At 43.9% G+C, this 27,642-nt stretch overlaps 1 protein-coding gene across 8 annotated transcripts in view; it reads left to right on the top strand.

Annotated features, from left to right (window-relative positions):
• Positions 1 to 27,642, top strand: part of Arhgap36 (Rho GTPase activating protein 36) — a 52,949-nt gene that overhangs the window by 17,606 nt on the left and 7,701 nt on the right. For 2 of the 8 annotated variants that reach the window (XM_023718834.1, XM_004634533.2), the window contains exon 1: positions 4,228 to 4,290. The exons of 4 other annotated variants lie outside the window; for them this stretch is intronic. In XM_023718834.1, coding sequence (XP_023574602.1) covers positions 4,233 to 4,290 — 58 coding nt within the window. In that variant the 5' untranslated portion in view covers positions 4,228 to 4,232. Of the gene's footprint in view, positions 1 to 4,227; positions 4,291 to 19,121; positions 19,283 to 25,370; positions 25,451 to 27,642 lie in introns of those variants that run through there. 2 more of the 8 variants (XM_023718829.1, XM_023718830.1) reach the window with 2 other exon arrangements.

The following is a 27,642-nucleotide window of genomic DNA, read 5'->3' as shown; positions in this document are numbered from 1 at the left end:
ATTTCTTTCCTGAAAATGCAGAGACCTTTAGCCAATCTGTAGAGGGAGGTGGGTAGTGGGATTAAGAATCTTGTTTTGTAGAGGCTGAGGTTGGGAAGCTGACATGTACACATTCTTTCAGCCAGGAGTTCAGCCTCACTGTAGATATTTTACCTTGAAATACTCTGTTCCAGTTACTGTTCTTCACCTGCCTCTTCCTTGGTGCAAGGAACCCAGTAAACTGTGTGTTCAAGTGCAATAATTTGACTGGAAATTGCCATGTAGCTATATGTGCAAGAGTTCTCAGAAAGTCCAAATGCATACTCTGTATAAAGTTTGCTCATTTTGAATAAAACTAAACCCTTCCTGGAGTTAAGTTTCAAAATGTACTCAACTTCTTGTGCTACCCATGTACCCTAAGGAAGTGGAGTTGAATTAAGCTGATCAAATTCCCCTGATGGCTGCCCCTATGTTCCTTATAACTGAGGTGCAATGGAAAGAAAATGATAGAAAGGTTTACAGAGAATCTTTTTCCTTTGTATTAGCTTCTCTAACTTTAGTAGAAATAAGAGCCCCAGTGGAGAGTCTGCTAAAAAGGCTGTTTTCTCGTCCTCATACTCAGAAAATTGCATTTAGCAGGACTGGAGTGGGAGAAGGGAATGTGCACTGTTTTAGCATCTGTGGAGAGTCTGATGCACCTGGTCCTATGAATCTTGTCTTGGGAAGCTCTGATCAGTTATGAAATTTAAGGACCCTCAATCTTAGCGTTCCACTTAATTAAAAATTGCTCGTCTGGTTGCCAGGCATTTTTATTCTTTATGAAAAGGAAAGAAAACTTTGCAGCCTTCTCTCTCAAGGTCAACAAGCCCCTAGATTCACTTTATCATCATGGCTACAGAACTCACAGTACACATTAAGCTAAGTTCAGAGCAAGTTAGCCCTTACTCAGTTGCAGGTCCAAGAGGAGGCTCTTATGAGGCATGCAGCTTGCTCTGCAGCTTTAGACTTTAGACTGTCAAGGTGAAAGCAAAGGTGCACATTGTGCCCGCTTATTAGCTCCTTGGCATGAGGGGTTGCAGGTCCAGGCTAAGTAAGTTTCTGATAAGGGTGCTAAGGATCCCTTATATCCTTGGAAGAGATGCAGACAAACTTCCTCAATTTTTTCTGGGTCACCAAAGCCAGGCCTAAGTACCCTATGCCATCAGCACAGCACAAACCTACAAGGTCCAGTCATTATAACTAGCTTGGTCCTTTGTTTAACAGAGACAAAGTTACAGATAGTTTTCTATAAGTAGTATTTTCTAACTTAGTAAAATAATGTTTACTAAAGAAAAATTGCAAAATACTAAAATATGAAAATAATAAAACCATTAAATTTGCCTATAATTGAATTGTCTAAATACAATCATGATTAAAGTTCTAGTGTGTTTCCTTTTTGCTTCTTTTTTCTACGTATAGGCATATTATTTATTTATACTGTCTTACTATAGTGTGCATACATTTCAAACAATTTTTTTTTTTGCGATACTGGGGATTGAACTCAGGACCTTATGCTTGCCAGGCTAGCGCTTATTCTACTGAGCTATCTCCCCAGCCCTAAGATTTTTTTTTTTTGGCTGTCTCAAGCTGCCTTAAGGGCTGGTCTAGTGTGACACGTGGAGCTAGAGATCGAACCGCGGTCCCCTGTGCCTGACTGGGTTTGCCCAGGCAGGCGCTTAAACAACTGAGCTAATCGGCAAGTCCTAGTGTGCATACATTTCAAATCCAGGCTTTTTTCATTAAAAAGTATCAGAAGTGTATCTTCACATTATTGTATAATTTTCCCAATTATACATTTAAAAATAATTGCATAATAACTCATTCAATGAGTCAACATTTGCATAGCTCAATGTCTGGCACCTAGAGGACATCTGCTAAAATTTGTTGAATGAATTAAAGAACTGATGGATGAATGCATTCCTCTGTTGTGTGACATTTAAAGATTTGCTAAAGGAACTTTAATACTAAGTAATTAAATGACAAAGTAGATAAGTCAACGAAAGGGGAGAAAGAAAAACTATCAGCTTGGTTATCTATCTATCTATCTATCTATCTATCTATCTATCTATCTATCTATCTATCAATCATTCTCTTTTCCCCCCAAAAAAGTATATGCTTTGCATGAAACTTGTTCATAACTGTTAATATACCTATTTTCAGATGAGGAAACTGAGCCTTGGTGAGATTAACTCTCTCAAGATTACATACTAATATATACATAATTGATCTTCCAATTCAGGTTTATAAGTACCTTTACCCTTGTTCCTTTAGCATAGTACACTTCTTGAGAAAAAGGCAATGAAGATAGAGCTACCATGGGTTTATACCTCAGGTAGAGCTACTATAGAAGCACAGAAACCTCAGAAAACCATTGAGGTCATTATAAAAGTTGGTGCCAGATAAACTCATGGGAAGAAGTAAGGCTGAGACTTCAATATCCAGCACCTGAAGCTGGACATTTCTAGATGTCAAACTTGTTTGGCTTGGATGACTGGGTATTTGTACAGCAGAAATTGGTAAAAGCAGGTCTGGTGAATGTTTGTTGTCTTTGATTGCTTTTAGAAAACTAGAAATGATTTAGAAATTGGTGCAAAAGAGGGGAGCATGCTTCCCAGAAAGGAAGAAAAATGAGTGGAAGCCCTTTAAACTCTGACTACAGCCCTACTTTGCTAAGAATTGTATGGCAAAGCACAGGAGATCTTGGCATTTTATGCACCCCTTTGACACACAATGCTAATGTCAGTGGTTAACAAAGCAAACATAATAACTTCTCACTCCCAAAGACCCATGGCTTTGGCTTGCACTCCCCTGACCTGCGATGGACTGTTGAAAGAGGATTTCCCATATGTCTTTCTGCCTTCTCACTAGCATTATGATTGCTAGAGCCCCATTTTCCTAGTAGAGAATAACATGACTGTTACATCTGTCCAGCTACCAATGGAAAATTGGGGGAAAATTAATTTGGGCTCCTGGACTTGAAGAGAAAAAGAAAATTTCCTTTTAAAGTGCCTGATGCCTAGTGTGGTCCATCTCTGGTGGTGACTTCTATCCAGAATTTGGGGGAACAAGCTTGGTTTTTCTCTGCTAGAAGCTATAAACACTAAATCGCTTGTGACACATGCCCTCATATGAATTTAAAATTTAAAAATACAAAGCCATAAAAGATGTATATGAAAATCCAGCATAGTACCACCCCTCATTGAAATATCAAATAGCAAATTCTTTCTAAAAATAAGTGTTCATTCCCTTCCTATGTCAGGGCTCTGAACAAAAGCATAGGCAGTAGAATCTGTAAGTCCCCAGCAACAGGAAGGAGGACACCCTCATTTTCTATATAGCTGACACGGCTCTTCTACTGTTAAGGACCAAATCCCTTAAAACAAAGCTTCTCAGGCATGATGGCATTCCTTTTTTTTTTCCCTGAGAGAATCCTGCTGTTAGATTCAGGGTCCCTTGCCTAGCAAAAAATAATTCTTGGTCTCACTCAAATTCTTGGTCTTCTAGAACAGAGCTTAAAACACTTGGAGCTACCCAAGGCTTGGGTGATGCCTCTTTTAAGATGAGGATTGGGGGTCCCAATGAACAGATTCTGAAGGACTGACGCACAGCTTCCCCTTCAGATTCAAAGGTCCTAGGGCAAGCACTACTTCCCTCTTAGATTAGGCCTCCTGGGGGCTGAGATGATCTTTCAATTAAACCCAGGGTTTCCTAGGGCTGCTATGATCTCTCTCAGGTCTGAGGATCCCCGGAACAGGTGCATCAACTCGCCCTCAAATTGCACCTTCTGAGGTACACAAGTGGTTGTATGCACTCCAGTAAGGGAGAGTGGGGCTGGGAGCAGGTCAGGGACCTTCCCTCCCTCTCAGTTTTGGGGCTCACCACGGCTGAGATGGCGTCTCCTCCCCTCAGTTTCTGGAATCTCCCAGTTAGGGGCAGGTTCCTGCCCTCAGAGTCAGAGCTTCTCCGGACAGGAGCTGAATCCTGGCCTCCTTCTGAGAGGGGAAAGGGGCTGTGGGACCTTCCCTCAGGCGGGAGGGGGGGCTACTCTGAGGCCCTGCCCTCTCTGTGACAGGCTCGAGGTGTCCGGTGACCAAGACACTTAGAGCTGGGTGCAGGGTGCGGCCCAGGGCGTGGTCACCGAGGGCTACTTAGAGCAGTGGTGCGCAGGACAGCGCGGAGGTTAGCTGCGAGGCTGCCGGCGCTCAGCGCGGGTCATGGCGTGGATACTGGACTGCCTTTTCGCTTCGGCCTTTGAGCCCCGCCCCCGCCGTGGTGAGTGGGGGACCGCGGAGTCGGGGGGCTGGGGTGCTCAGTTCGGGGCGGCCAGCGGCTGCAGCCCCAGATGGGCGCCCTGGAATTTGGCTCCTTGCCCCCCAGCCTCCCTTCCCGTTGGCTTTTAGCTAATTGTTCCTGGCCCAAGGGACTGCCCCGTCGAGGACCCGCATAAATCACCAGCTTTGCCGGGAACTTAGAGCAATCGCGCTAATGGTTCGGCGGGACACTGGGCGAGCGCGGGGGCGGAGTCTTGGCTCAGCCTCCTGCAGGGTCAGCCAGAGTCTTGGGGCCAGAAGCGCAGGAGCGCCATCCCACCACCCAAAGGCTCTAAAGGCCCTAGGATGACCCTTCCTAACAGGGCAGCCAGGTATCAGGGCCCCTGAATAATGAGGTGGGGGTTCCTTTTGTGCTGAAGGTTGCCCCACAGTCCCAAAGACAACTAGAGAATATCAGTATGAGCCCCGTCGAATTCAATCCCTCCATTCAAGAAATGATGGCATTGAAGCCTAGAACTGGTAAAGGCCTGCGCAAGGTCACTCAAGGAGTTGGCAGAGATCTGGGGCAGCTTCGTTTCTGCTAAATGCTCACTGCCCCTAACTGCCCAGTGGCGGGGATCTGGGGTCCTTAGTCTGGCTCATTCCTCGCGTGGATGGAATGAGTGCTCAGTTCCCCTATTCCCGTGGAACAGAGGACAAGTGCGCAATGATCATGGAATATGGGTCACATTTCAACCGTTTTCTGGAACCGCTTCTATAAAGTAGATTTTGGAAACGCATTATTTTAGTTGCAGGAGACTGACACATTCTTTTTCAGATTTCCTAGGACCCGCACTGTCCTTCTCTCCCCCTTGATAGGCCCCACCCCCTCCAGGCTGCCACCTGCCCCCACAGCCACCTGTTTTTCCATAGTCTCCACCTCCAAAATCTATATTGGTGATAGTGCGTCATTGGTCATCAGCCATAGACTAAACCTGCGTTGTCTCTTCTTTCCTCTGTGCCCTCACAGGCAAGGGAGGGGAGGCAAAGAGAGGAGGAGCTTCAGCAATTTAATTCAGCACAGACTTGATTTTAAGTCTTGTGAGCCCCAGCTCCCCCTGCGAACCATCCCAGGAGTCTGAGCTCCTGCTAAAGACACTGCAGCCTGCCTAGCCAGTTCAAGTACAGTCTGTGGCTGGTCTCAAGCTCTCCAAGAAAAAGAAAGATATCTGCATGGATATAGGGAGCTTAATTTTTTCTTGTCCATATTAAGCTATGTGATCCTGGTATAGGAAAAGAAAAGGAGTTTTATAAGATGCCTTTTAAGACCTTAGGGTTTTATCATTGCAAAGGTCACAGGGGAATCATGCCCCCCTGCCTGGCCTGCAAGGATGTCCAGTAATGCCAGTGAGGTCCAGGCTATTAAGGCTCCTTTATTAATCATTGCATGGGAGGGAGTCAGTATTGTATGAGGACCTCCACCTGCATCTACGCATAGCAATGTTTAGTCCTGGGATCTTCCACCTTCTGGCCTTGGAACACTGACTTTCATGCTCCCCCATCCAGGAAACAGTGCCAACCTTCTGAATTCCCCCAGTCTCCACTCACCCATATTCTTATTCAGCACAAACCTCCTCAGTTCTTCGTTTAACCTGTGACATGGCTGCAAGGCCCCTAACCATCTAGCTACTCTCCTTTGAACATGCTTGAAGTTATAAATGCCTAGCGAGCTGGCCAGATTTCCAGCTATGTCCCTATAAATATAGCCCTGGATAGTTGATTTCTCTCCTTTGGAAGCCCATGCCACACCCAACGTATGCACATACATAGCCATAAATATACCCATATATACACACCCCACACCCATGAGTGCCCATGTGCAAGCCATAGGAAATACACATGGTTTACATGAACTGCGAACTTCCCATGTACAACACAGTATGTTCACATCACACATGCATGAATCACTCACAAATTCCATGCACGTGCTAAATAGGTCACAAAAAGACTTTATTTATATTATAATTACTTTCAACTAAATGCATTTGATAAACAAAAAAGTAGGCCCAAATTCTTGCCAAGACACTTCATTCTGTAATTAGTTGGTGTCTGAACACAAGTGTAAACCTTACATTTGCTGCAGTATTTCCAGTCTTGGTGAGATCTGTCCCTGCAGCACCTCACTGCCTATACCAGCTCTGTTATTCATACAATAGCAGCTAAATATGTAAAGTGTAGCCTAAATGCTAGGTCTTCAGGCTCAGTCCCCTACATGTATGATCTTATCGAAGTCAAACATCACTTAAATCAGTCAATCTTTTTGTACAATTTCCAATCAGGTCAGAGCCCACTTTATTGTACTCCTCTTGAGAAATGTAGCATTACATGAAGAACAATTTTGTGGATCACTATTAATATTCTGTGAAGCTATAATTGCCCTTGGTGCCTCTTTTTAAGGCTTTATATTTATATTTTTAGTTTTAGTTTTGGTACCAGGGATCAAACTTAGGATCTTGTGCTTGCCAGGCAGGCACTTAAGCCACTGAGCTATCTTCCCAGCCCCAGTGTATCTTTTCAAATGCCTCTCAGAAATCCTCAGAAATCAGTAGTGGGGGAAGTAGTGTTAGTTGGGCAGAATGGGGGAGGTATTATAAATGTACTTTCACCTTATCCCCCTTCTCTGGGAGTGAGCCTCTTTTTTTTTTTTTTTTTTTCAGAACCGGCAGGCACTTGCGCTTGCCAGGCATGCGCTTATTCTACTGAGCTATCTCCCCAGCCCCATTCTTTTCCTCTGGGCAATAGTTGTACGTCAAAGTAATCTTTTGAGGGTGATAATAGCAATGGTAAAATATATGGAGAAACTGGAGAGAAACATCATTCAGGTCTAGGAGGAATGGGGGTCCAGAAAGGCCTTCTTTCCCAGGCAAAGGGACAGCATGATTGACCCACTTGAAATTCTCTCCCTGGTTCACTCTTGCCATTGGATTTGGTCTCAAACACTTGGACTTCTGTAAAGCAGCTAAAACTCTAAAGTTGAAGGGGCCCTGGGGCCTACTTTACATACAAATTTGATCTTTTCTTGGAGATGGGACCCAATTGATTTGTTGAGGCCAGGCCTCCTTAAGCTGCAACTAAATCATTTTCCAGAGCTGGGGCAAAGCTACCAATGAGGCATACCACTCATCCGGTTGGAAGTTCAGACAAACATCCCTGTTCCCCATTGGTAGGATTTCCCAAAATTTTTATTTTAAGGCATTTTTCAAGGAGAAATGAGGAAAAGGCTGATATTCTACTATAATTTAGGTTCTCAGGCTAGACTATACCCAGTGCAGGGGTGAAATCCAGAATTTGTGTGATGAAAACTAGCAGAAATTATCCCTTTGCGAATGTACCTCAGGATTCAACAGTGGAGCTGACATTCATCAAACTTAAATATCAAATTACAGAAAGCAAACTGAGCATTGACAAAGCAGGTCCCTGAGGGTGATTATGCCAGTGGTGAATGCAGCATCCTGCCTTTGTTTTCTCACATACCTCCTGAAGCAACCTCAATGTCCAACAATAGTGCAATGGTTAAATAAATTCCATGACATATCCAGTAGTTAAGTAGTATACCAGAATGAAAATGGTGTCTAGCAAGAACACTTTATACAGAAAATGGTATAATTCTAACTGTGGCAAACATGCATTTTTGCAAGACTGGAAGAAAGTCCACCAATAGGGTAAAGTGAGGAATTCCGTTAAGGGGGTAAGAAATTAGTTATTTTTTTCCTATTTGCCAAAATCTGTATAAAGTTTGTTCTTAAATCCTTAAAATTTCAGGCCAAGTGTGACACACACCTGTAATGTCAGAACTCAGGAGGCTGTCATGAGTTCGACGCTAGCCTGGGATACATAGTGAGTTTAAGGTCAGCCTCGACTGTGTAGTGAGACCCTGTCTCAAAAAATCTTAAAGTTTAGAGAAAGTTTTAAAAGGATAATCAAAGACTTATGTTACACAATTAATCTATACAATGATGTAGAATCCTAGTATATAGAGTCTAAGGGATTTTCTCTCCATATTTTAGTTGAAATACAGTGACTAGATCAGGTCAGCTGAACATAAACTTCCCAATCATCATGAAATAATTCCCTAATCCTACCTGGAACAAAGCACAGCTCCAGGGATTGAACTCAGCCCCTTGCACTTGCTAGGGAAGTGCTTACTCTACTGAACTATCTCCCTGGCCCCAGCACAGCTCCTTTGAATCCAAGGCCTGCACTCCTGTAAGTGGTACTCCTATAAGTGGGTTACCTAGCCTCTCTTTTTGAATTTATTTATTTATTTAATATATTTTATATAGGTTGTCACTATGCAGCTTGGACTCATAGTGATTCTCCTGTTTTCAGCCTCTCCAATGCTGGGATTACAGGCATGTGCCACCAAGCCTGGTCCCTTTGTCCCACTCTGCATGCCTGGAGGTGGGGCCAGTGCAGCATGTGGTGCTGGAGATCGAACCATGGTCCCTGCGCTTGCCTAAGCAGGCGCTGAGTCCACTGAGCTATCTCACTGGCCCTGTAACCTCTCTCAAAATGCTATAAAAATGCCTATGTTTCTGGATTATAAATAATTATAAAGTAATGGCTATTATTATTATTGATATCATTATTCAAATGCTTTCTGTGGCACAGATATCAAAAGTTATGTTTTCTTTTACCTCCAAATATTTACTACTTTAAAATACCAGTCATGTCACATAAACTACCTCATTTTATCTTCATAACAACTCTCTCAGTTATTATCATCTTTATCTTAAAGATAAAAGCTAACAGAAGCTGAGTAACTTGCTCACTACCACATAGTGGCTGAGCAATGATTACAAGTCATTAAAATTCCTTTTGTAACATTTGAGTAAGATTAAAGATGATAATTTGCAAAGTTCGGTGAACTCTGCTGACACACAACAGGTACTTACTGGGTGGGCAATATGATGTCATTAGTGATACTTTGCCTGGAATCCAAATTCTGGTCTTTGACCTATTTGATTACCTATAGATTTCTTTGAAAAAGTACATATTTTAACTGGAAGATGCAATACAAACACCACCTGTGTCCTCAGTGCTTGGGCTGTGAGTCACTAGAAATGATCTCTGTCTCCTCTGGCAGTATCATTTGTTCTCACGTGTATCTGCAGAAGTAAGCTTGATGAGCCTTGACAGCTTCTGTCACATCTCAAATATACACCTCTTGAGAAACCATTCAGCTTCCTCAGGTTGGGCACCCAATATCCAGCAGCTAGGAGGTCCCTGCTTATGAAAGGACTCTATCATGTGGTATACACTTAGCCTAAACCCCTGCTCCAACTATTCTCTGTACAATACTGCTGATATACTTCGGATCTCTTCCATTTTCCTTCTCAAGGGATCTTTGTAGAAGCAGACAAGGACGGTAAGGACTAGAGACACTTTTCTAAATTTCAAAATCTTCAGGAGGACTCACTACGAGATTATCTTGCAAAGTGGAGTCCAGAGCCAGGGAAGGAGGGTAGCACGCAGGATGGAGAGCAGGGCCAGAGAGGAAGGAGTCTTCCAGATGCTGGGAGCATCCTAAGGCCAGCCTCTCTGAGCTTCTTATTCCCTGAATCTCAGTACCTTTCTAATCTGTAGTCTGTTCTTCCTTCCCTGGATTATTTCCACCTCCTAGAAGCCCTGGCTGCCTAATCTCCCCCCCCCACCAATTCCTGCTCAGATGTGGTTTTGCTTGTAGTGACCTGCTTTTGTCTCTAGAGGGAAGCAATAATATGGGGCAGGACAGGAAGGGGTCCAGCCTGGGGTCTTCTTTCACCCTCCTAATTTTGATAAAGAGTAGATTTTTTTTTTGAACAGGGGATTGAACTTGGGACCTTGCACTAGCCAGGCAAGCACTTACTCTACTGACCTATCTCCCTGGCCCATTTTCCTTTAACTTTGAACAAATAAAGAAGTACTTAAGTGAGACACACTTTAAGTGCTGCATTGAGCATATCAGGGAGCCACCCTCTGCCCCCATCTTCCTGTCTACCTCCCAACCGTGGTGGCTGCTAGAAATTCGGTAGTTTTAAGAGCCTTCTTAGTTTTGAGTGTAAAAGAGATGGAGGAGAGACATAAGTCATAGGGCAACCTTACCAAGAAACTGTCGCTTTTTCTTTAGCACAGTGGCACATATTTGGGAGGCAGGACTAGGAATGGAGTGGAGGAAGTCTGGAACCTTGGCCTCATTAACGCTGTCAGGAAAAAACTACTGAGTGAGAATTGGACTTAAGTTCCATTTCTTCCGGGGCTGCATTAGGCTGATCAAAACATCATCCTAAAAGAAGGACTATTTCAAGAGTGTCAGACAAATCAGTAATGAGGAAAATTGGCAGCTAAATCTGTCGGCTCCACTCCCTGTACAGCCTGGCTAAGACACTATGGGTGCTAATGAGAGGGGGGACGTGGGCAGGTAGAGGAAATTAGTGAACTTTTCTTGAGCACTTACTATGCCCGTTAGGCATTTGGCTGAGACTTTGCACAATTCATTGCTTTCAGTAATCTGAGAAATTCTAAGAAAGGCATTGGACATTTCCATTTCACAGTTCAGAAAACTGAGTCTCAGAGAAGTAACCTTCTAGTTCAAAGCTATGGCATTCCGCACCTGTCCTCTTTCACAGTCCCCATGGAAAAGACAGAAATCCCTGCTCTTTAAGAGCTCTAATCTCCTGTGGGGACCACTATGTCATCAGAAAAATTCACAGTTTGGTTGCCTGTCTTGGCTTTAGGATACAAGCAAGCAAATCTTTATATTGAATAGTAATCAGTGGGCAGCTTCTAAAGTATTTTCCACTTTTCAATCCTCCATATAAACTTCCTGTGATGGAGGAGACACATTGAACACTTACTATGAGAGAGAGAGAGAGAGAGAGAGAGAGAGAGAGAGAGAGAGAAAGAGAGAAAGACAGAGACAGACAGAGACAGACAGAGACAGACAGAGAGAGACAGACACAGATAGAAGGGGAGGAAGGGAGGAAGAGAAGGAGGGAGAGATAGAGAGATTGAAAGGGGAAGGAGGAAGAGAAGGAGGGAGAGACAGAGAGAGAAGGGAGAGGGAAGGGAGGGAGAGAGAGAGAAGGGGGAGGGAGAGAAGGAGGGAGAAAAAGAGAGAAACAGAAGGGGGAGAAAGGGAGAGAGAGAAGGGGAGGGAGGAAAGGAGGGAGAGAGAGAAAGAAGGGAGAGGGAGGGAGGGAGGAAGAGAGAGAAGGAGGGAGAGATAGAGACAGAGAGACAGAAAGGAGGAGGGAGGAAGAGAGAGAGAAGGGGAGGGAGGAAGGAAGGAAGGGAGGTAGAGAAGGAGGAAAAGACAGAGAGACAGAGAAAGAAGGGAGAGGGGAGGGAGGGAGAGAGAGAGAAGAGAGTGATTTGTAGTAGCAAGTTTAAAATCCAGGGAAAATGTGTGTGTGTGTGTGTGTGTGTGTGTGTGTGTGTGTCTGTGCTCGCGTGTGTACATGCACGCATTCTATAGTGGTGGCCATATTGATGGTGATTCAGGTAGCCACTGCTTTTCCACCCTTTACTGAGGTCTGGGGTGGGAGGGGAATAAATACATTAATAGCCACTGGTCAGGGCCTGGATTTTAGGATCCACAGCCTGCAGCTTTGGCTTCTTCAGTATGTCCTCACTTCACAGGTAATGTACTGACCTGGAGTGAACACGACAGACCCTGTAAATGCAACCTGGACTTGCCAGGGGTTAAGCTGGTCATCTAGAGAAGTGTCTGTGTGTAGGAGCATATGTGGAGAATGAAGGGAGGAGAGGCAGCACCTGGGTGCCAGGAGGAAGTGTAAGTGAAGCTGATATATCCAGATGAAAGGGGGGAAGCCTGACACGGGCTTGGCAGCACCATGTGCTTGAGGCCAGAGGCTGGGAGATGACAAAAGTTTGTGTGAACTCCTTGCAAGACTAAGATGCAATAGAATCAGAGGTTTCAGGTGGTCTTATACTGCACAACTTAGATTGCCCCCCCATACTCCCTTTTTCTTCCCCCAAAGGAGGCATTCTCAATACATAATGCTTCAGGCAATGCGTTTCCTGCCCACCCAAGATGAGGTGCTGACCCAGACCCAGTTGGGGGTAAGCTTTCTGGATGTTCCAACCGCTTTTTATCCACACACTAGGCTCATTTGTGCCAGCTGAAAGGGCACAATAATAATAGTGGCAATTTAAATCATGCTTCTCACTTTATCCCTGAAAAGTGGCAAAGTGACTCACCACTGTTGAATTGTCCCTCTCTCTCCACCCCCTGTCCTCTTTGCAGCAATCTAGGATGGTTTCCTGGGGGCTGAGCTGGGAGCCAGTGCTTCCAGAAGTTCTTTTCCTGCGACTGGCCTAACACCATGCCCCCCATAAATGTGTTCCCCAAAATGCGATGTATTGTTTTAATTTGAATTTCTCAGATGAATCTGCTTGGAAGGCATTTGAGCAGCAGCATGAGCCTCATTAGGCAAGCATATTGCAGCCCCCTATGAATAAGACAAAATGGGATCTATTCAACAACCTTTTCTGATGGGGGGATGGGGGGCTCCCCTTGATTTACTTTGTGCAGTTTGATAGATGACTGGTCTGCTTGAAATATATTGCATACAGAAGGTCCGGTGGGTACAGTGTAAAAGTGGTGTGATGTGGGGCTACAAAATCATTCCCCTAGTCTTCCCTGACCCCTTACCCTACTCCTTTCCAAGCCCAATTCCACCATTCTGTGGTTTAAAAATGCTCATTCCTAGCTCTTTCTTTCAGTACCAGCCTAAGGAGAGCTTACAGAACCGGAGCTAGTGAAGTGCTTGTGTGCCTAGAGTAATTAAAATTTTGAGGTGTCCACAAAGCAGGTAATTAGGTGGAGAAGGTATCAGTTGTCTGGGAGGCAGAGAAAGTAATTATGCTGAGTACTCTTGGTGCTGTCAGTACACAAAAAAGAAAGATTTGTTGGGAAGTGATACTATTTGATAGAGACTTCAATGTCTAGCAGGAATCAGGGAACTCTTCGTCAGGCTGTCTAATACAGAGGAAAGGTTTAAGGAGCAGCGTGTCAGATCTGAATTAAAATACCAGCTCTGCTTCCTATGGTTGTGCGACCTTGGGGAAACGACTTAACTACTCTGAGCCTGATGTGTGAAGTGTAATATTTTGATAATTATAGCGCTACCTCACAGCCTCCTTGTGAGGGCTCTAGGAGCTAATGCATGCAAAAGTACTCAGCACACTCCCTGGTACATAGTAAGTGCTTAATAAATGCTCATATTATTGTGATGGCTATTATTGCTATTCTCATATCTCAGATCTGCTCTGTAGTGGCTCACAATTTAAAAGAAGGGTTAAATAATTACTCTCAAGCATGACCATGCAATGAAAAGTATGAAAGTTTAATTATGATGACTCAAAGGAGGAAGCCCTCAAAGGGGAGGGAGGAGTGAAGAAAAGCAGAAAAAGTTTTTGAGTCTTGAATTAGGTCTTAACAAAAGTAAGTAGGAATTTGTCATGAGGCTCAAAGGAAAAGGGCTTCCAGGCAACTGGATTTGTCCATACCCTGTCAAGGAGGTGTGAAAGAGTCAGGCCTCGAACAAAGAGTTTGGTTCAATTGAATGAGTGCAAACTGGGATCTTCTCTCCTAGTGGTGGTGGCGTGGGGTCAGTGACCTACAATCTTTCCAGCTTACTCCCACCAGCCCCTGCACTGCGCGCCAGGCGCGCCCTACCTGTCCAAAGCGGCGCCCTCCTCTTCGTTCCTCTAAGCAGCCAGGTAAGTTCACACCTTGCCCCAGCGGAACTTGACTCTTGCAGACAAAGCACACTTCCAGCGAGTGGACCTCCACGGAGGAAATGAGGTCAGCGTCAGCCGGGGTGTGGGGGCCCTGCAGGGATCGCAGACCCCCATCTCCTTTCTGGTCTCAGTCCAGGTGCAAAGTCTATCTGCCCCTCCCCCTAAACAGGAGTAAAATCACCAGTTTTTTTTTTTAAACAAAAGCTGGTGCTTTTACCCCTTGCGCCCTAACTCAAGCCTGCTCTTCTGAGACACACACTGTATTCAGCCCTCCATCCAAGCCATATGCTGTCCCCACATGCATCCACACCACACACCTGAGCACAATTAAGACACACCGACTTCTCACAGAACATAAATCTCTGAACACAAGCACCTTAAGTAGACTTCTAGAGACACCTTGTTCACAAACATACACAGCACATATCACAGCAAGCACCACCTGTAAGCCCACATTGACACACTGAATCCAAGAGTAAGCACACACCAAATATACATAGGCACACAAGCTTCAGCAAGCACACACACACACACACACACATACACACACACACACACACTGCATGCTGTATACACTCACCACAACAGGATCACAAACCCCGGCAGAAACACACATCGAACATACCCACATCCAGGCTGAACCCTCATAGTCACACTATAATCCAGCAGAAACATACAACCTACAAGAATGCACACACAAACACCGCACAAGCACATGCTTCACGTCAGCGAAAATCAAATGCACACCAAACCAAGCACCTAGGCTAAAACATGCACCCCCACACACCCCAAACACACCCGGCCACACACTGAGCACACCCAGAGGTGCCCGCGCGGCTCACACACACGCCTACATGCATACATACATACACACACAGCCACTGCGCGCCCCCTCCTTCTCTGGGCGGAAGAGAAGGGGGCGAGGAGTGGAGGCGGGGAAGAAAGGAGAGAGGATGGGCAGGCAAGGCGGGGCGGGCACGACGCTCTTTTCCCTTTGACCTCTCAGTCCCCATCCCAGGCAAAGGGAGGAAGTTGGGTCCTGCTAGAACCCAGGAGAGCGGAAAGGTCCAGGGAATCAGCCGGCGGGCTGGAGGATTCCACGGAGACCCAGACTCAGATTACCACAGTCGACCCTGCCTGAGGCTCCTCCTCCCGCACCCTCCCCAGCCCCTTCCTTGGCCTGACCTCTGCACCCCTCCCCCACAGTTTGCTTCTTCCTCTCCAACCCCTAAAGCAAAACAGGTGACTATGAAAGGGTTTAGAGATTTATTGGTTTCAAGAAGTAAGGAGTTGGGATCTGCATACAAGCTTTCTTGGAAACCTGCTCTAGTGTAGCGTGAAGACTTCTTTTTAATGGGGAGCTCACTATTGAGAACAGCGACACTTTTTTAATGTAAAAGGCAAGGGCTATTAGAAATCGCTGACTCCGCGCGGGGCACACAGTAGGACGCTGTTAATGTTCCGCCCTCTCTGTTACGTCACCAAATCTGGAAAGACTATTTGCAGCCTAGGACCAGGCGGTGACGGTTCTCGGGCAGCGGGTGAGCTATTTTTTTTGGCACCCAAACGTGCGCAGAACAGCAACTTCAGACCAGGAGCCACAGGCGGTAGGGGGCGGCACAGTGACTGAAGGTGCTTTGCACTCCTGGAGGCACAACCCCCCCCCCCGCTGGAAACTTGGAGGTGCCCTCCCACCGAGAGCGGACTGCAGGGATTATTCCAGAACGCTGAGGCCAGATGACTATCTGGTTCCTGCCCTCCGCTTGCGTCCTTTCTGTGGAGAGAGACAGCATGGAGAAAGGAGGAGTTCTTTCCCTCGCCTAGGCAGAGTCGCATTGTATAAAGTGCTGAGCAAAGCCTGCGGGCTTCAGAGGTATTAGAGGTTCGAATCCAGCTCTGCCACTTCATAGCTTTCTGCTTTAGTGAGTCACTACCTTAGTTCTTGGGATAGTTATGAGGTTTAAGTACTTAAATACGAAATATACGAAGAACTACTCTAAGTTTAGTTAAGGAAAAAGATAACCATTCTCCCTCTCTCACTTGCCCTCATCAAAAAGATAGAGACAAGCCTTTCAAGAAAGGGGATAAAAGGCTGGCAGGCAGACTTGGTCACTGGCTGATCCCCCATTCCGGTTACAAAGGCAAAGGATCAGCAAGGGTTCAGTTAACTTTCCACTTCAGAAGGAGTGTGCTGTTTTTAAGGGAAATGTTTGCAGGGGTGAGGATTTAGTAACGGTACTCACTGAACTCAAGAAGTTCCAGGTCCTAAGGACAGTCCTAGGAGCCATCAACAGTGGGGCTTTTCTGTCTCCTGCACCCCTGCCAGAAACTTCCTAATTCATCCTTTGTGCTGTAAACTTTACACCTTTACTGGGTGCCACGTTAATATTTGTGGACTTGTAGTGAACACTCATTGGGTGGGTGCTAGGGAGGTCTTCCTGTTACCTTGGATCTTGCCAGCACCTAGTGCAATGCCAGACACACAAAACAGTCAGTATAATGCAGCAAAGAGACATCCTGGGTGAAATCCTCTAGATAGCACTAAGGTCTGAGGGTATACAAGGGTTTATTAGGAACCTGAAGAGGGACTTCAAAAGCAGCAACGCAGGCACTGTATGAGTAGAGAGCTGTGGCTTTGGACAAAAGGCTATTCCGTCTCTCCTCAAAGCCCTCTGTCTCTAAATCTGGCTGGAAGGGCATTGTTTCAATGCGGGTGAAGCTTCTGCAGTCAATTAGGAAGAAAGCCTCTTTCCTGGAGGGCAGGGGCCCTGGCCAGCTAGAGAGTGAGTCACCGCTTCAAAGCTGGGCAGCAGTGGTAGCACTAAAGTGGCAATGAATCAGTCCAAGAAGGCATGGGAAGATTACCTGAGTGATGATGAAAAGGGAGATGAGATAGGAGCCGGAGCCTTAGTCATTTGAGTCTGGGGCTAAGAAGGAGAACATCTATAGCCACATAAATAGTTTCAGATCCTAACTACCTCCCTAATTCCATCTCCACCTTGTCCCCAAGGGTGGCCCTGGCAGCCTTCTTAGCAAAGCAAGTAGAATGGAAAGTATGTCTTCTGCAGTCTGGGGTGCTTGGAAGACCTAGATTCCAATAAAATCTGCTACTTCCTTTGTCACCCTGGGAAAATGCTTTTTCTTCTCTAGAATTCAGTAGCAAGATAAGCACTCAGTATTTTACCTACATTGTTTCCCACACTCTCTCTTCAGTGCTCTGGAGTGAGCATTTATCCCCCTATTCTGCAGTTGAGAAGACTGAGGCTTAGTGATACTCACTGATCCACTTGCTCTCTAATATATCATGATGTCTTTGAATATTTATGTTACCAAGGCAATCACTGTAATCCAAGTCAATAACCTGCCAATCTTCTGTCTAAATTGGCTTTCTATGCACTTAGGTTCAAATCATGCTTTTCCAGCTGCTTCCAACAACAGTATGTTGCTGTCTACCTGGGTGGATTTTTTCATTTTCTGTGACACACCCACCTCCTGAACGCAAAAGTTTCCCTGGCCCATCAGTGTAAAACTGCACCTTAAAAAGCAAGTACCATTGCAAGATGCTGCAGTGAAGAAAGGGAACAGAAATGCTAGGGGCAAAGAAGGAGCTGCAGGAAAATGCAGCGGGGAGGGGGAGGGAGGGAGGGAGGGAGGGAGGGAGAGAGAAGAGAAGAGAAGAGAAGAGAAGAGAAGAGAAGAGAAGAGAAGAGAAGAGAAGAGAAGAGAAGAGAGAAGAGAGGATGATGAGAATAATGCCAGGGACAAAAAGGACCAGCCTCAAACTGCTGCTCATTCCCTTTCTCCCCTTTCCTGATCTTTAGCTTTAGAATGTAAAAAGGGCAGCACCCAGCCCATTACCAACAGGGGGAGAGGGAGATAAACCTGTTTCAGTTAAAGAACTACCAATCTTGAGCCCTCAAATGGCACTCTTATGTTGGGTAAGATTTATTTCATGGGGGGCAAGGACGTCCTCCTGGTAGTGGTGGCAGGGAGCTGGAGGCACTTAAATTAAAAATAGTGCCACCAGCTACTGCCAGATCCAGGAGCTCTGTCTCTAAAGGGGGTAAGAGCACTTAACACTAGGCTTCTGGGTCTCATTTTCAAACTAGGCACTTCAGAACCTTTGGTGAGTCTGTGTCTTCCTGAACCTCCACAGTAGCTCCGTGTGCCTGGAGAACACAGGTGCCCGCTAACCTTTACTCTCCCCTTACCTCCCATTTTCATTTGCCTAGACTCTCCTTCTTCCTTCCCTCTTGCTGGGCTCATTTACACTCATTGATATTTTTGGCTCTTCTTTCCCCTTTTTTTTCCTCTCCATTTTTATCCTTCTTCAACAATAACACTCTTCCTTTGGCTATTTACTTGGTACAGGTGATGAGGCAAATGAATTGGGAGGAGAGCAATTATATATTTGAAATCCTCCCACTTGATTTCCCCCATATTGCCCTTGCTGCATCAGATGAGAATATTTAGCTTTTATAAATAGTAGGTTTTTGCTTCACTGAATGGTGATTTGTATATACAATTGGAAGAGAGTATTTTTGGAAGAAGTTTTAGGAGGATGGCCCTCAAATCCTCCAGGTTCCAGATCTGCACAGAAGACAGGAAATGACAATAGTAGTGTGGAGGGCAGTGGGGCTGTGGGGGGCATTACTAAGATCATTGCCACCTAGGCCAGCGGAGGACTTTGTGAGGTCAACTTCTGTTTGTCCTTGCTTTTCACTGAACTTAGAACACAATGACCTTCGTGTTCCTGAGTTTGTGAGGGCACAGACCCTGGACAAGAATGAGAGAGGACCAGGAGAAGCAAGACAAGGTGTAGAAAGGCTTGTTCCCTGATATGTTCCTTGTGTGCAAAGGGCCAGCAAAAGATGTCCCTGCCCTGGAATGTGATCCATGTCAGGGCAGAAAGAGAAATATAGTACAGTAAAGAGCATTCTGAGCTGGGACCAAGGAACTCCTGGCCTTCCCTTTGCTCTGGTACTAATTAGCTCTGCCTTCATGTGTGTCAGATCCTGTACTTCTGCCTCTCCTTTGAGTGATTTGGGAGAACTGTGGCATGGATAGAGAAAGTGTCATTCAAAGCACCCAGAAAGAAGAGACCCTTGGACTGAGACTTGAAGAGACACCTGATTTGCATAATGGAAAAGAAAATTATGGCGTACAATGAAAAACAGTGGGAGTAGCCCAGGGAATTCAGCAAACAGGTATGCAGAAGGCACTGAGCTGGCTGTTGCTAGAAAATTGCTATGAATCAGCCCCTACCCCACCATGGAAAGCAAGGAGTGGGGGAATCTGAGAGGCAGAGCCAAACGCTCACACTGCCATCAGCTCCTCTCAAGACTAGTCGCCTCCGCATTGCCGGATTGACTAGCAGGTCTCACAGCCTCTTATTCCCTGGCCAGACCAGGAGACTCATCAAGAGGTAGTTCATGGGCCGGGCACCAGGGTTCTGAGTGCTGCCCACTGTGGGTGAAAGAGGGTGGGCAAGGGCACTTCATGCTGAAGGAGGGTCCTGTGTGAGGGAGGGAGCAGAGGCCTGAGAGTGCTGAACAGGTTGCTCAGCTTTGCCTTGATGGCTCAAACTTAGAGTGCACCTGTAGAAATTGAATTTTTTCGATTCTTGGCAGGGACTGGCAGCAGAGAGTAGTTTGTGTGAACTGTGGGATTTTGTGTAACTTTGCAGATTCTGTGCTTCTTTGAACTACGTAGGGGCGGGACATGCAGGATTTGACAGTGAAACCCAGGCCAGCCTGAAAACCAAAATCTCCAGCAGTGGCAGCCTGAGGTCAAGACCCCTCTACCCCAAAGGAGAGTGCAGAGTCTGCTCTCTAAGCTGCACATCCTTAGCTCGGGCTCAGGGGCCAACATCAGCACTGGGGCTGACCTAGGGGAGTTGGGTGATGGAAACCTGCTCAGACTATCCATGCACCCCACAACATACACACCATAAGCACTATGCTGGCTTTCAGGGCAGAGGAGGAGTGGGATAGCCCTCTCTGGAATAGCAGGTACTGGCCCTGTGTTCCTGTATCCAGGAGTCTGATAAATCCCTTAGAATAATCAAGATGCTGCAGACTCCAAGGGGCTGTTTCTGCAGTGTTGTCAGGTAAACAGGATAATATACATACGCAGATTGTGTTTCAGGCTGGGAGATGCTTACTGACCTGCCCAAGGCCATCCAGCTGCCTAGTAACTGAGAAGGCCTCCTGACTCCTTAGCTAGCGCTCTTTTAGCCCCTCATAGTCAAGAGAGTGGAGTAATTTTGAAGGAGAATGGATAATTAGACAAGCATTGATATTTTAGAAATAGGGTTATTATAATGCAATTTTAAAATACTATTCCTATCATGAAAACTACAGGAAAAAATCTCCCACAGCCCCAATTCCCTAAGACAGCCAGTTAGACAGAATTTGGAGAAAGAAAACTGACATGAAATTGGATGCTTGCTGGAAAAGATATAATCAAAGAAGAGAAGTGAGTGAGGGTGGGGGAGGATGGAGGAGAAGCTCTCCCCAAGGATTCTGAGAAGTTTACTCTGAAGGTTTCCTTGCCATGGCCTCTGTCTAGATGCTTTGGGACAGTGTCCCCATGGTTATCTTTTTTCTCATGTCAGCTCTGTAGAGGCTACAGAGTAAATGCTTCCTGGCCTTTTCTCTAACTTAGTCTCATTTACCTATTTTCTCTTGTAATGAATGTATTGAAGAGCAGTGTGTGTGTGTGTGTGTGTGTGTGTGTGTGTGTGTGTGTGAAGAATGTGTATGTCAGAGTGTGAAGATGTGAGTGTGTAGATAGACAGATCATGTATATGGGCAAAAAACTTGAGGACTGTATTTGTGACTAATTGTATATCAGGTTATTTTAATTTCTGTTCTGTGGAAAGTATAAGCATGCCAACAAATGGTTTTAATGTAGACCTTTCTTTGTACTCATGCTGTTGATTGCTAAATGTAATAGTCTGAACATGATAATGAATAAATGTATCTTTAAAAAAAAGATGGGGAATTCAAAGGTAGGTAGGACAAGTTGCGATTTTCTCAGTGCATACTTTGTCCTGCAGCTGAGTTAGGGTCTATGTGCTGCTTGTGGGACTGATGAAATAATGTTTTCAATATTTCTTACAGAAACAAAGGAGAAGAAATATTTTCAAATTTGTGCAGGGATGGGTGATGTTAGGCCCATGGGCCTTTCTTGACAGTCCCTCAGGCATTTTACATTCATGCAACCTTCAAGTAGGCTGTAAGATCCCAGGTAGAGGAGCTGGGGCTTTCTACTGCAGCTGGCTAGTCCCTTCTGCCCACCACCCCTGGACTAGATGGCTAAGGAAGCCAAAGGGTGTTTCCTCCATGGGCTAACTAGTTATTTTCTTCATTTTGAAAGACTGTAGCAGGGACATTCTTAAGCAGGAACACTATCTGCCTCATTCTACATAGTAGCACTTCTGCTCAGTTGTCCCCTCAAATTTTACTCCCAGGTATTTTTAGGGAGAGATAATTCTCCACCTTCTAAAAAAAACCAACCAACCAAACAAAAAACCCAAAAAAACTTCACCACAGCCTCAGCCAACAGATACCATGATTCTTATGTCACAAGGTCATGTGTCTGAAACTCAGAGAGGTGAGTTTATTTGCTCCAAATCACACAGTGTGTGAACCTACATGTGATAAGGCTGGGATTTGAATCCAATTTCCAGTCTGTAATCTCTGACATTTTCTGGGATACCTTGCTTTCAAACTGGTGTGGGCTGATGTGAGAAAGAAATTGGATACTTTGAATGCAGGGGGCTTTTGGTGCCTTTCTTCTCCACTCCCTCCTCTCCTCTCCCTTTCATAACAGTCATTTTCAAATGTGCATATATATTTTTCTATCTATCTATCTATCTATCTATCTATCTATCTATCTATCTATCTATCATCTATCTATCATTCCCATTCTCAATCCCTGTTTCCCAGGAATATCATATACCAAACATACATAAAAAGACCTGAAATTTCAGCCACCTCCTTAGGAATAAAGGTAGCCTGGACTTCAACCTGTCCAGTTCCAAGCAGCAGATATTAATGATGAATGCTCAGAAATGCCATGCTATGGTAGGAAGGACAAGGCTTGGCCCAGGCATAGATAGGGTAGCAAATCACACTCCTCTATAGCATTTTGGTTCAACTTTAGCTGTGTCACAACCACTCCAGAGCTCTAGGTTGTTGTTTTCTTTAAAAGGAGCAGGGAGGGGGGATAATCTCCATCCTACCTCCTTTCCAGGGGTTGTTGTGAGAATAAAGTGGCGTGATTCATGTATTCATGAATCATGAATAGCTGTTTTGGTTATAAGACCTTTATGTTCTCTCAAGCCCTCAGAGTTTATAATCCTATGATTCAGCCAATAAACGCTTATTAAACACCTACTGTGTGCTTGGGGATGGATGTATAGAAAGCTTTTAAGCAAATGAAAAGCACAAGGCAAATTAGGCATTAAACTTTTTACCTCCTATTGATAGAACATCTTATTTTTTTACTCCTTCCACTACAATTTAATAGAAGCAGCAACTGGGGGGATGATATATATGACATGGTTTGTGATACAAGCACTATTATGGGCCCTGACATATACAGCAGATACCAGTGAGAATATCTCATCTTGTTGTATTTGATGTCACATTGCCTTGTTTATACAATCCTTTGGAATGTTCATAGCATAAAGATTACCTTTCACCACCCTGAGCTCAAGTTGTTTCTTTAGTCAATAATGTTTTAGAAGGGCATCTTGCATTCAATGGAGTGACGACTGTGCTTATTTTACAAAAATGTTGTAATTCGTGGTGGCTTCCTGCCTTCAGATATGACCTCCCCTGGCTTTGTGGCATTAGCCTTTGATTATGTGTGCATTCATTTGATTTCATTATTTAGGAATTTGGACTCTTGCAGCTATTAGGAACAGGATGGAGGCAGTAGAAAATGTCCTGAGACTGAGAAGAACTGGGTTCTTGTCCAGACTCTTCTGTCAAATTGCTGTGTAGCCTTGGGAAGAATTCTTACCCTCTCTGAGCCTTAGTATTCTGAACTGTAGCATTAGATGAAGTGATGGCTAAGATTCCTTTTATCTCTGAACCAGTCTAATATTCTAAGTGGTTCCTGAGACATTTTCTAAGCCACGGATTTTCTTAAGATATTTGAACAGTACTATCTCCAGTTTATGGACTTCTGCAGTGGCCTGATGGGCTGACTGCACATACTGAAAACTGCTGTCCCTAGATTTAATTACCTTAGGGTATCACCACTTCATAGGATAAAATGAGTCATGTTGTTCACTGCATCTGCAGCCTGTACTGAGAGAGAGGTTATGAGATAACAACTTATAAGCTAACTCATTAATGCTTGGGATCAATGCAGCAGTGTGGCAGCAAAGCACATAGGTGCCCAGATGTCTCCGTCTAGAGACCTGTGTTTCTGTCCCAGTGGTACGGTATTAATGGGGATGTCTTGCCTGTCTTCACTCCACTGTAGACGTCTGAATAATGTAGATGCAATACTTTCTGGGCACCCAACCCCGAGCACTGTCAAGTTTTCAAACTCCAAAGATCTCAGGGTGGCCAGAACCCAAAATTCTGATGATGCTATAGAGTGCTGAATTTACAGGGATTCAAACCACATCAGCACAGCCCTTACTACTTTCTCATAGGTGTTTACTAGTAAGCACTGCACCATGCCTAACTATTAGATTGGACAGTGGGAGAAATTAGTCTTCCAAATTGTGAAGGCTATAGATTTATGCCTAGCTGAGTGCATTTTCTGCCTCCTTGTAATGTCAAAGCTGGTGATCTCTGTAATGTTAATTTGTTTCTCCATCTGTGTCATACACTGCAGGAGGATGTGAGAAATAGGCTTGATGTCACCCAAGGGTGTTTCTCCTTTATGCATTGTTGGGGACTTGGTTTGCATGTTCCTCTGGTCTTTGTCCAAGTTTTTCCTTTAGGAATCTGCTAATTTCTTGACCCTTTCTGATTGAAATGAAATTATATATTGTTTTGTTAGTGGCAGTGTAACACTGGATGTTTTGAAAGAGAAAAAGATATGGAGACAGTAGACATTTACTAAGCTAAATAACAAAATTTGAAAAATTGAACTATGCCATAAGTTTTTATAAACTTGATCAAATGATTTTTTTAAAAAAAATATTTCACCAGGAAGAAATCAAAGAGTGAAGAATAAATATCTATTCCAAGTAGTCTCCCCTGATAGCTTTACTTGTGTTAAAGCAATTCAAATGTAGCAGAGATTGAACAGAGTAGGTTGTTCAATGTGCTGATAGAAATTCTAATTCTGTGTAATTACTTTTGAAGCCTGATATTTCCTGAATCTCAGGCCCTCTGCAAAGAGCCTTCAATATGAACACACTTATTAAAAACCAACACTACATATCATAGAAACATTCCTCACTCAGTTCTCACACAGCGAAAGAAATGGGTACTATGTTTTTACCCATTTTATGAGTAGGCCACTGAGGCTCAGAAAATTCAGCTGATGTTGTTAAGGTCACAGATCTAAGAAATCATAAAGCCTGGCTTTGACCTCAAGTTATGTTTGGTTCTAACTCCCACGCCCAGAACAGATATTTGTCCAAAGAAAATTGTTTTCAGAAGTATCTCAAATTCTGAGCTAAAACTTAGTGGTTTTGCTTTCCTGTTTCCTCTTGAATATTTTTTGATGCCATGGTCATTTCAGTCTGGTACCTTGGCATACTGGAGGGGTAAGAAAGGCACTGTGAAGCAAGAGAGTTCTCTTGGTGGCTCCTTCCCTATGAGGAGCCTACTTCTGTATTCAGCTTGGAAAGTCAGGCCTGAGGAGAAGTAAGGTATTGACACCTCAGGAACCTGTTGTATGTCTGTCTCCAGTATTGAAGTCAGTCCCATCCCCTTTTCTACCTCACCCACCTTCTTTTTGACTAGATCTTTCTATCTCTGCTTCTGTCTTTTGTTCTACTGGTGTCTTGAGAGGGCTAAAGGCAAACACAACAGTGTTAGTTTTGCCCGCAGAAATGCAGCATTTGACTGCTCTTCAGTTTAGCTCTGTATGTTCAAGCAGGGGAGCAATGACAAACAGTTTATTCTAAGGCCTTTGATTTCCTTCAGAATTGTAAGCATTTAGGCTGACTCATCTCTCAAAAAGGCTTCACTCTCTCTCTCTCTCTCTCTCTCACTCTCCTTTTTGGGCTTGCCCGCCGTTGATTTGAGGCTTTACTGTTTGTTCCCACCTTATTTTTCTGAGGAAGGGAGGGACTGATTTTCATCCTGTTTTTTGAGGAAAGAACCAGCTCTGCTCTTGGCGTGACCAGATCTGGAAAGCCTCCAGAAGAAGAAATAGCTGAAACTCCAAGACAGGTATGCAATGTTTGGTTTGGGATAAGGGAAGAGGGAGAATGATGTGAGGAGAATTAAGCCAGAGGTAGGCTATGCATGTCAGATGAGACCCTTGACTAATAACTCTAGACCTGTATGGTGAAGACTTGATGGATGTTTAGTCTGCTACTGTTGGAGATGTATGTGCCTGTGGTTAAATGGTAATTTTTATTGTAGTTTGGTGGTTGGATTTAGGTGCTCAGTTTGAGTTCAAGCAATGGTGCTTTGCAGTTGAAGAAGCTTTAAAATCCATGCTAGAGATTTTCCTCTTAGTTTAGTTCAAAAGTCACAGAAAGACCCCCTCCCCTTATTATGGTGTACATCAGTTAGCTGACAAGCCTTTTTTTTAAAACAGCTGTGAGTTGATCATTAAGGAAAATGGGCAAGAGAGAATTTTGGAGATAAAATTCAAAGTGAGGGATTTTCTTGGATAAATAATTTCTTGGACAAATAATTTGGTTCGGTTATTCCATGATAAACCCTCACTTACCTTTTCTCTGTTAAAACCATATTACCTAATCTTTGAGATCTAAGCCCTTATTCAAATAGTATACAGACTGGTATTATAAAACTCCAAGGGACAAGGAAGATCTGAAAAAGAATGTGTGACTCCCTCCTTTATTTTTGTTTAAAGGTTTAGGTTTCTATGCCCAAGCCCAAACCATAAACTTGGGAGCTCTTCTAGATTCATTCCCTTATACTTAAATTTCTCTCCTAAATCCTGTCAATTCTGCCTAGTATTACTGACTTAGATTAGCATACCCTGCCTCTTGGCTGGTCTACCTGCTTCAGGCTCTCTACCCCAGCTTTTCATGGCTCTCAGTGAGTTTTTCTAGGTACCACTGTGGCTTCTGGGACCATTTGACCTCTCACACCTGCCCACCCCGTTTTATCTCCTTCTGTCCCTTTATGCTGCCCTAGGAAGATGAGAACTTCTCTCATCTCTCTCCCTTTACGTGAACTATTGTCTCTGGATACAATCTCTTCCTTGTCTCTGGGCAGACTTAGATGTTTTCTCCTTTCTGTTCTCACAGTACTTTGTTTATATCTTGGCTGACTGACTTATCACAAGGTTTTGTAAAGTGCTGCTAACCTACGTATGTCCTTCACAGTACTGTTAAATCTTTTATGAAAGGAGTAATATTATCTTGCTTATCTTTTGAATCTTTAGCATTTGACACAAAGTGGGCAATTAATGCAGATTTCTGTTTTTTCTTTTATTTTTTTCCATAATTTTATTGATCTGTTTTTTCTTTTAATGAATGTATGGAAAAAAACAAATGCGTAACAGAGGATGTCCAAAAGAGGATGCTGTGCAGGTTGTAGGGAGATCCCTACTGGTGAGTATGTGCAACATGAGAGATATGAAATAGTGGAGACCATGACAGAAGCCATAAAAAATTGCCATTAAAGCAAGAAAAAGTTTATTCTGATTATGAATTCTGTATAGGGAGTCTCTTTTGGAATGGTATTAAAATAATGTTTGTTTTGGTGCAAGTTGATTTTTTTTTTTCATGAAAAGTAATTTAATCAAGTTGTGAAATTTTAGTAAACAAAGAAAAGACAAGCAAACAAAATACTACCACTTACTACAGAGGTTGTTAATATTTGAATGTATTTCTTTCAGTCTTCTATATTTATGCATGTGTTTCTTCACATAGTTGTAATCATAAGTAATAAAACCCTGTATTCTGTATTTGTTCTCAAAAAGTTTTTTTGTAACCATCACTTTAGGATTATATAATTCTCTATACTCTGGTCATTACATGATTTATAGAACTAATCTCATTGTTGGGTTAGCTTTATTCCCTTAATTTTTTTTTTATTTGCTGCTGTGGCTCACGTGCATATGGTTTTTCCTGGGTACAGCTTAGGAAGATTTCATTAAGATAGATTCCTAGAAGGGGCATTACTGGGGCAAAGGGCCTGGGGACAAATTTTGGCTCCAGACCCACCCACGTGTCCAGTTTGGTTTTTTGGAAGAGTTGTATAATTTTACAGTGCTCCTAGATTAGATGAAACATTCTTTTTCATCTAACCTACATATTGAGTTTTATCATGAAAATACTTTAGCAATGTTCCAACTAATAGAAAATACTATTTTATTCTTCTCTCAAAGTTCTTTTTTTGAAAAACTGTAAGGTTTCTAAAAAACCTTTTTGTAAGGTTTTTTT

Source organism: Octodon degus, unplaced genomic scaffold (genome assembly GCF_000260255.1).
Source record: "Octodon degus isolate 3935 unplaced genomic scaffold, OctDeg1.0 scaffold00063, whole genome shotgun sequence".
NCBI lineage: Eukaryota > Metazoa > Chordata > Mammalia > Rodentia > Octodontidae > Octodon > Octodon degus.
Note: the sequence above shows the minus strand (reverse complement) of the source record. Positions and strands in the feature narration are given on the sequence as shown.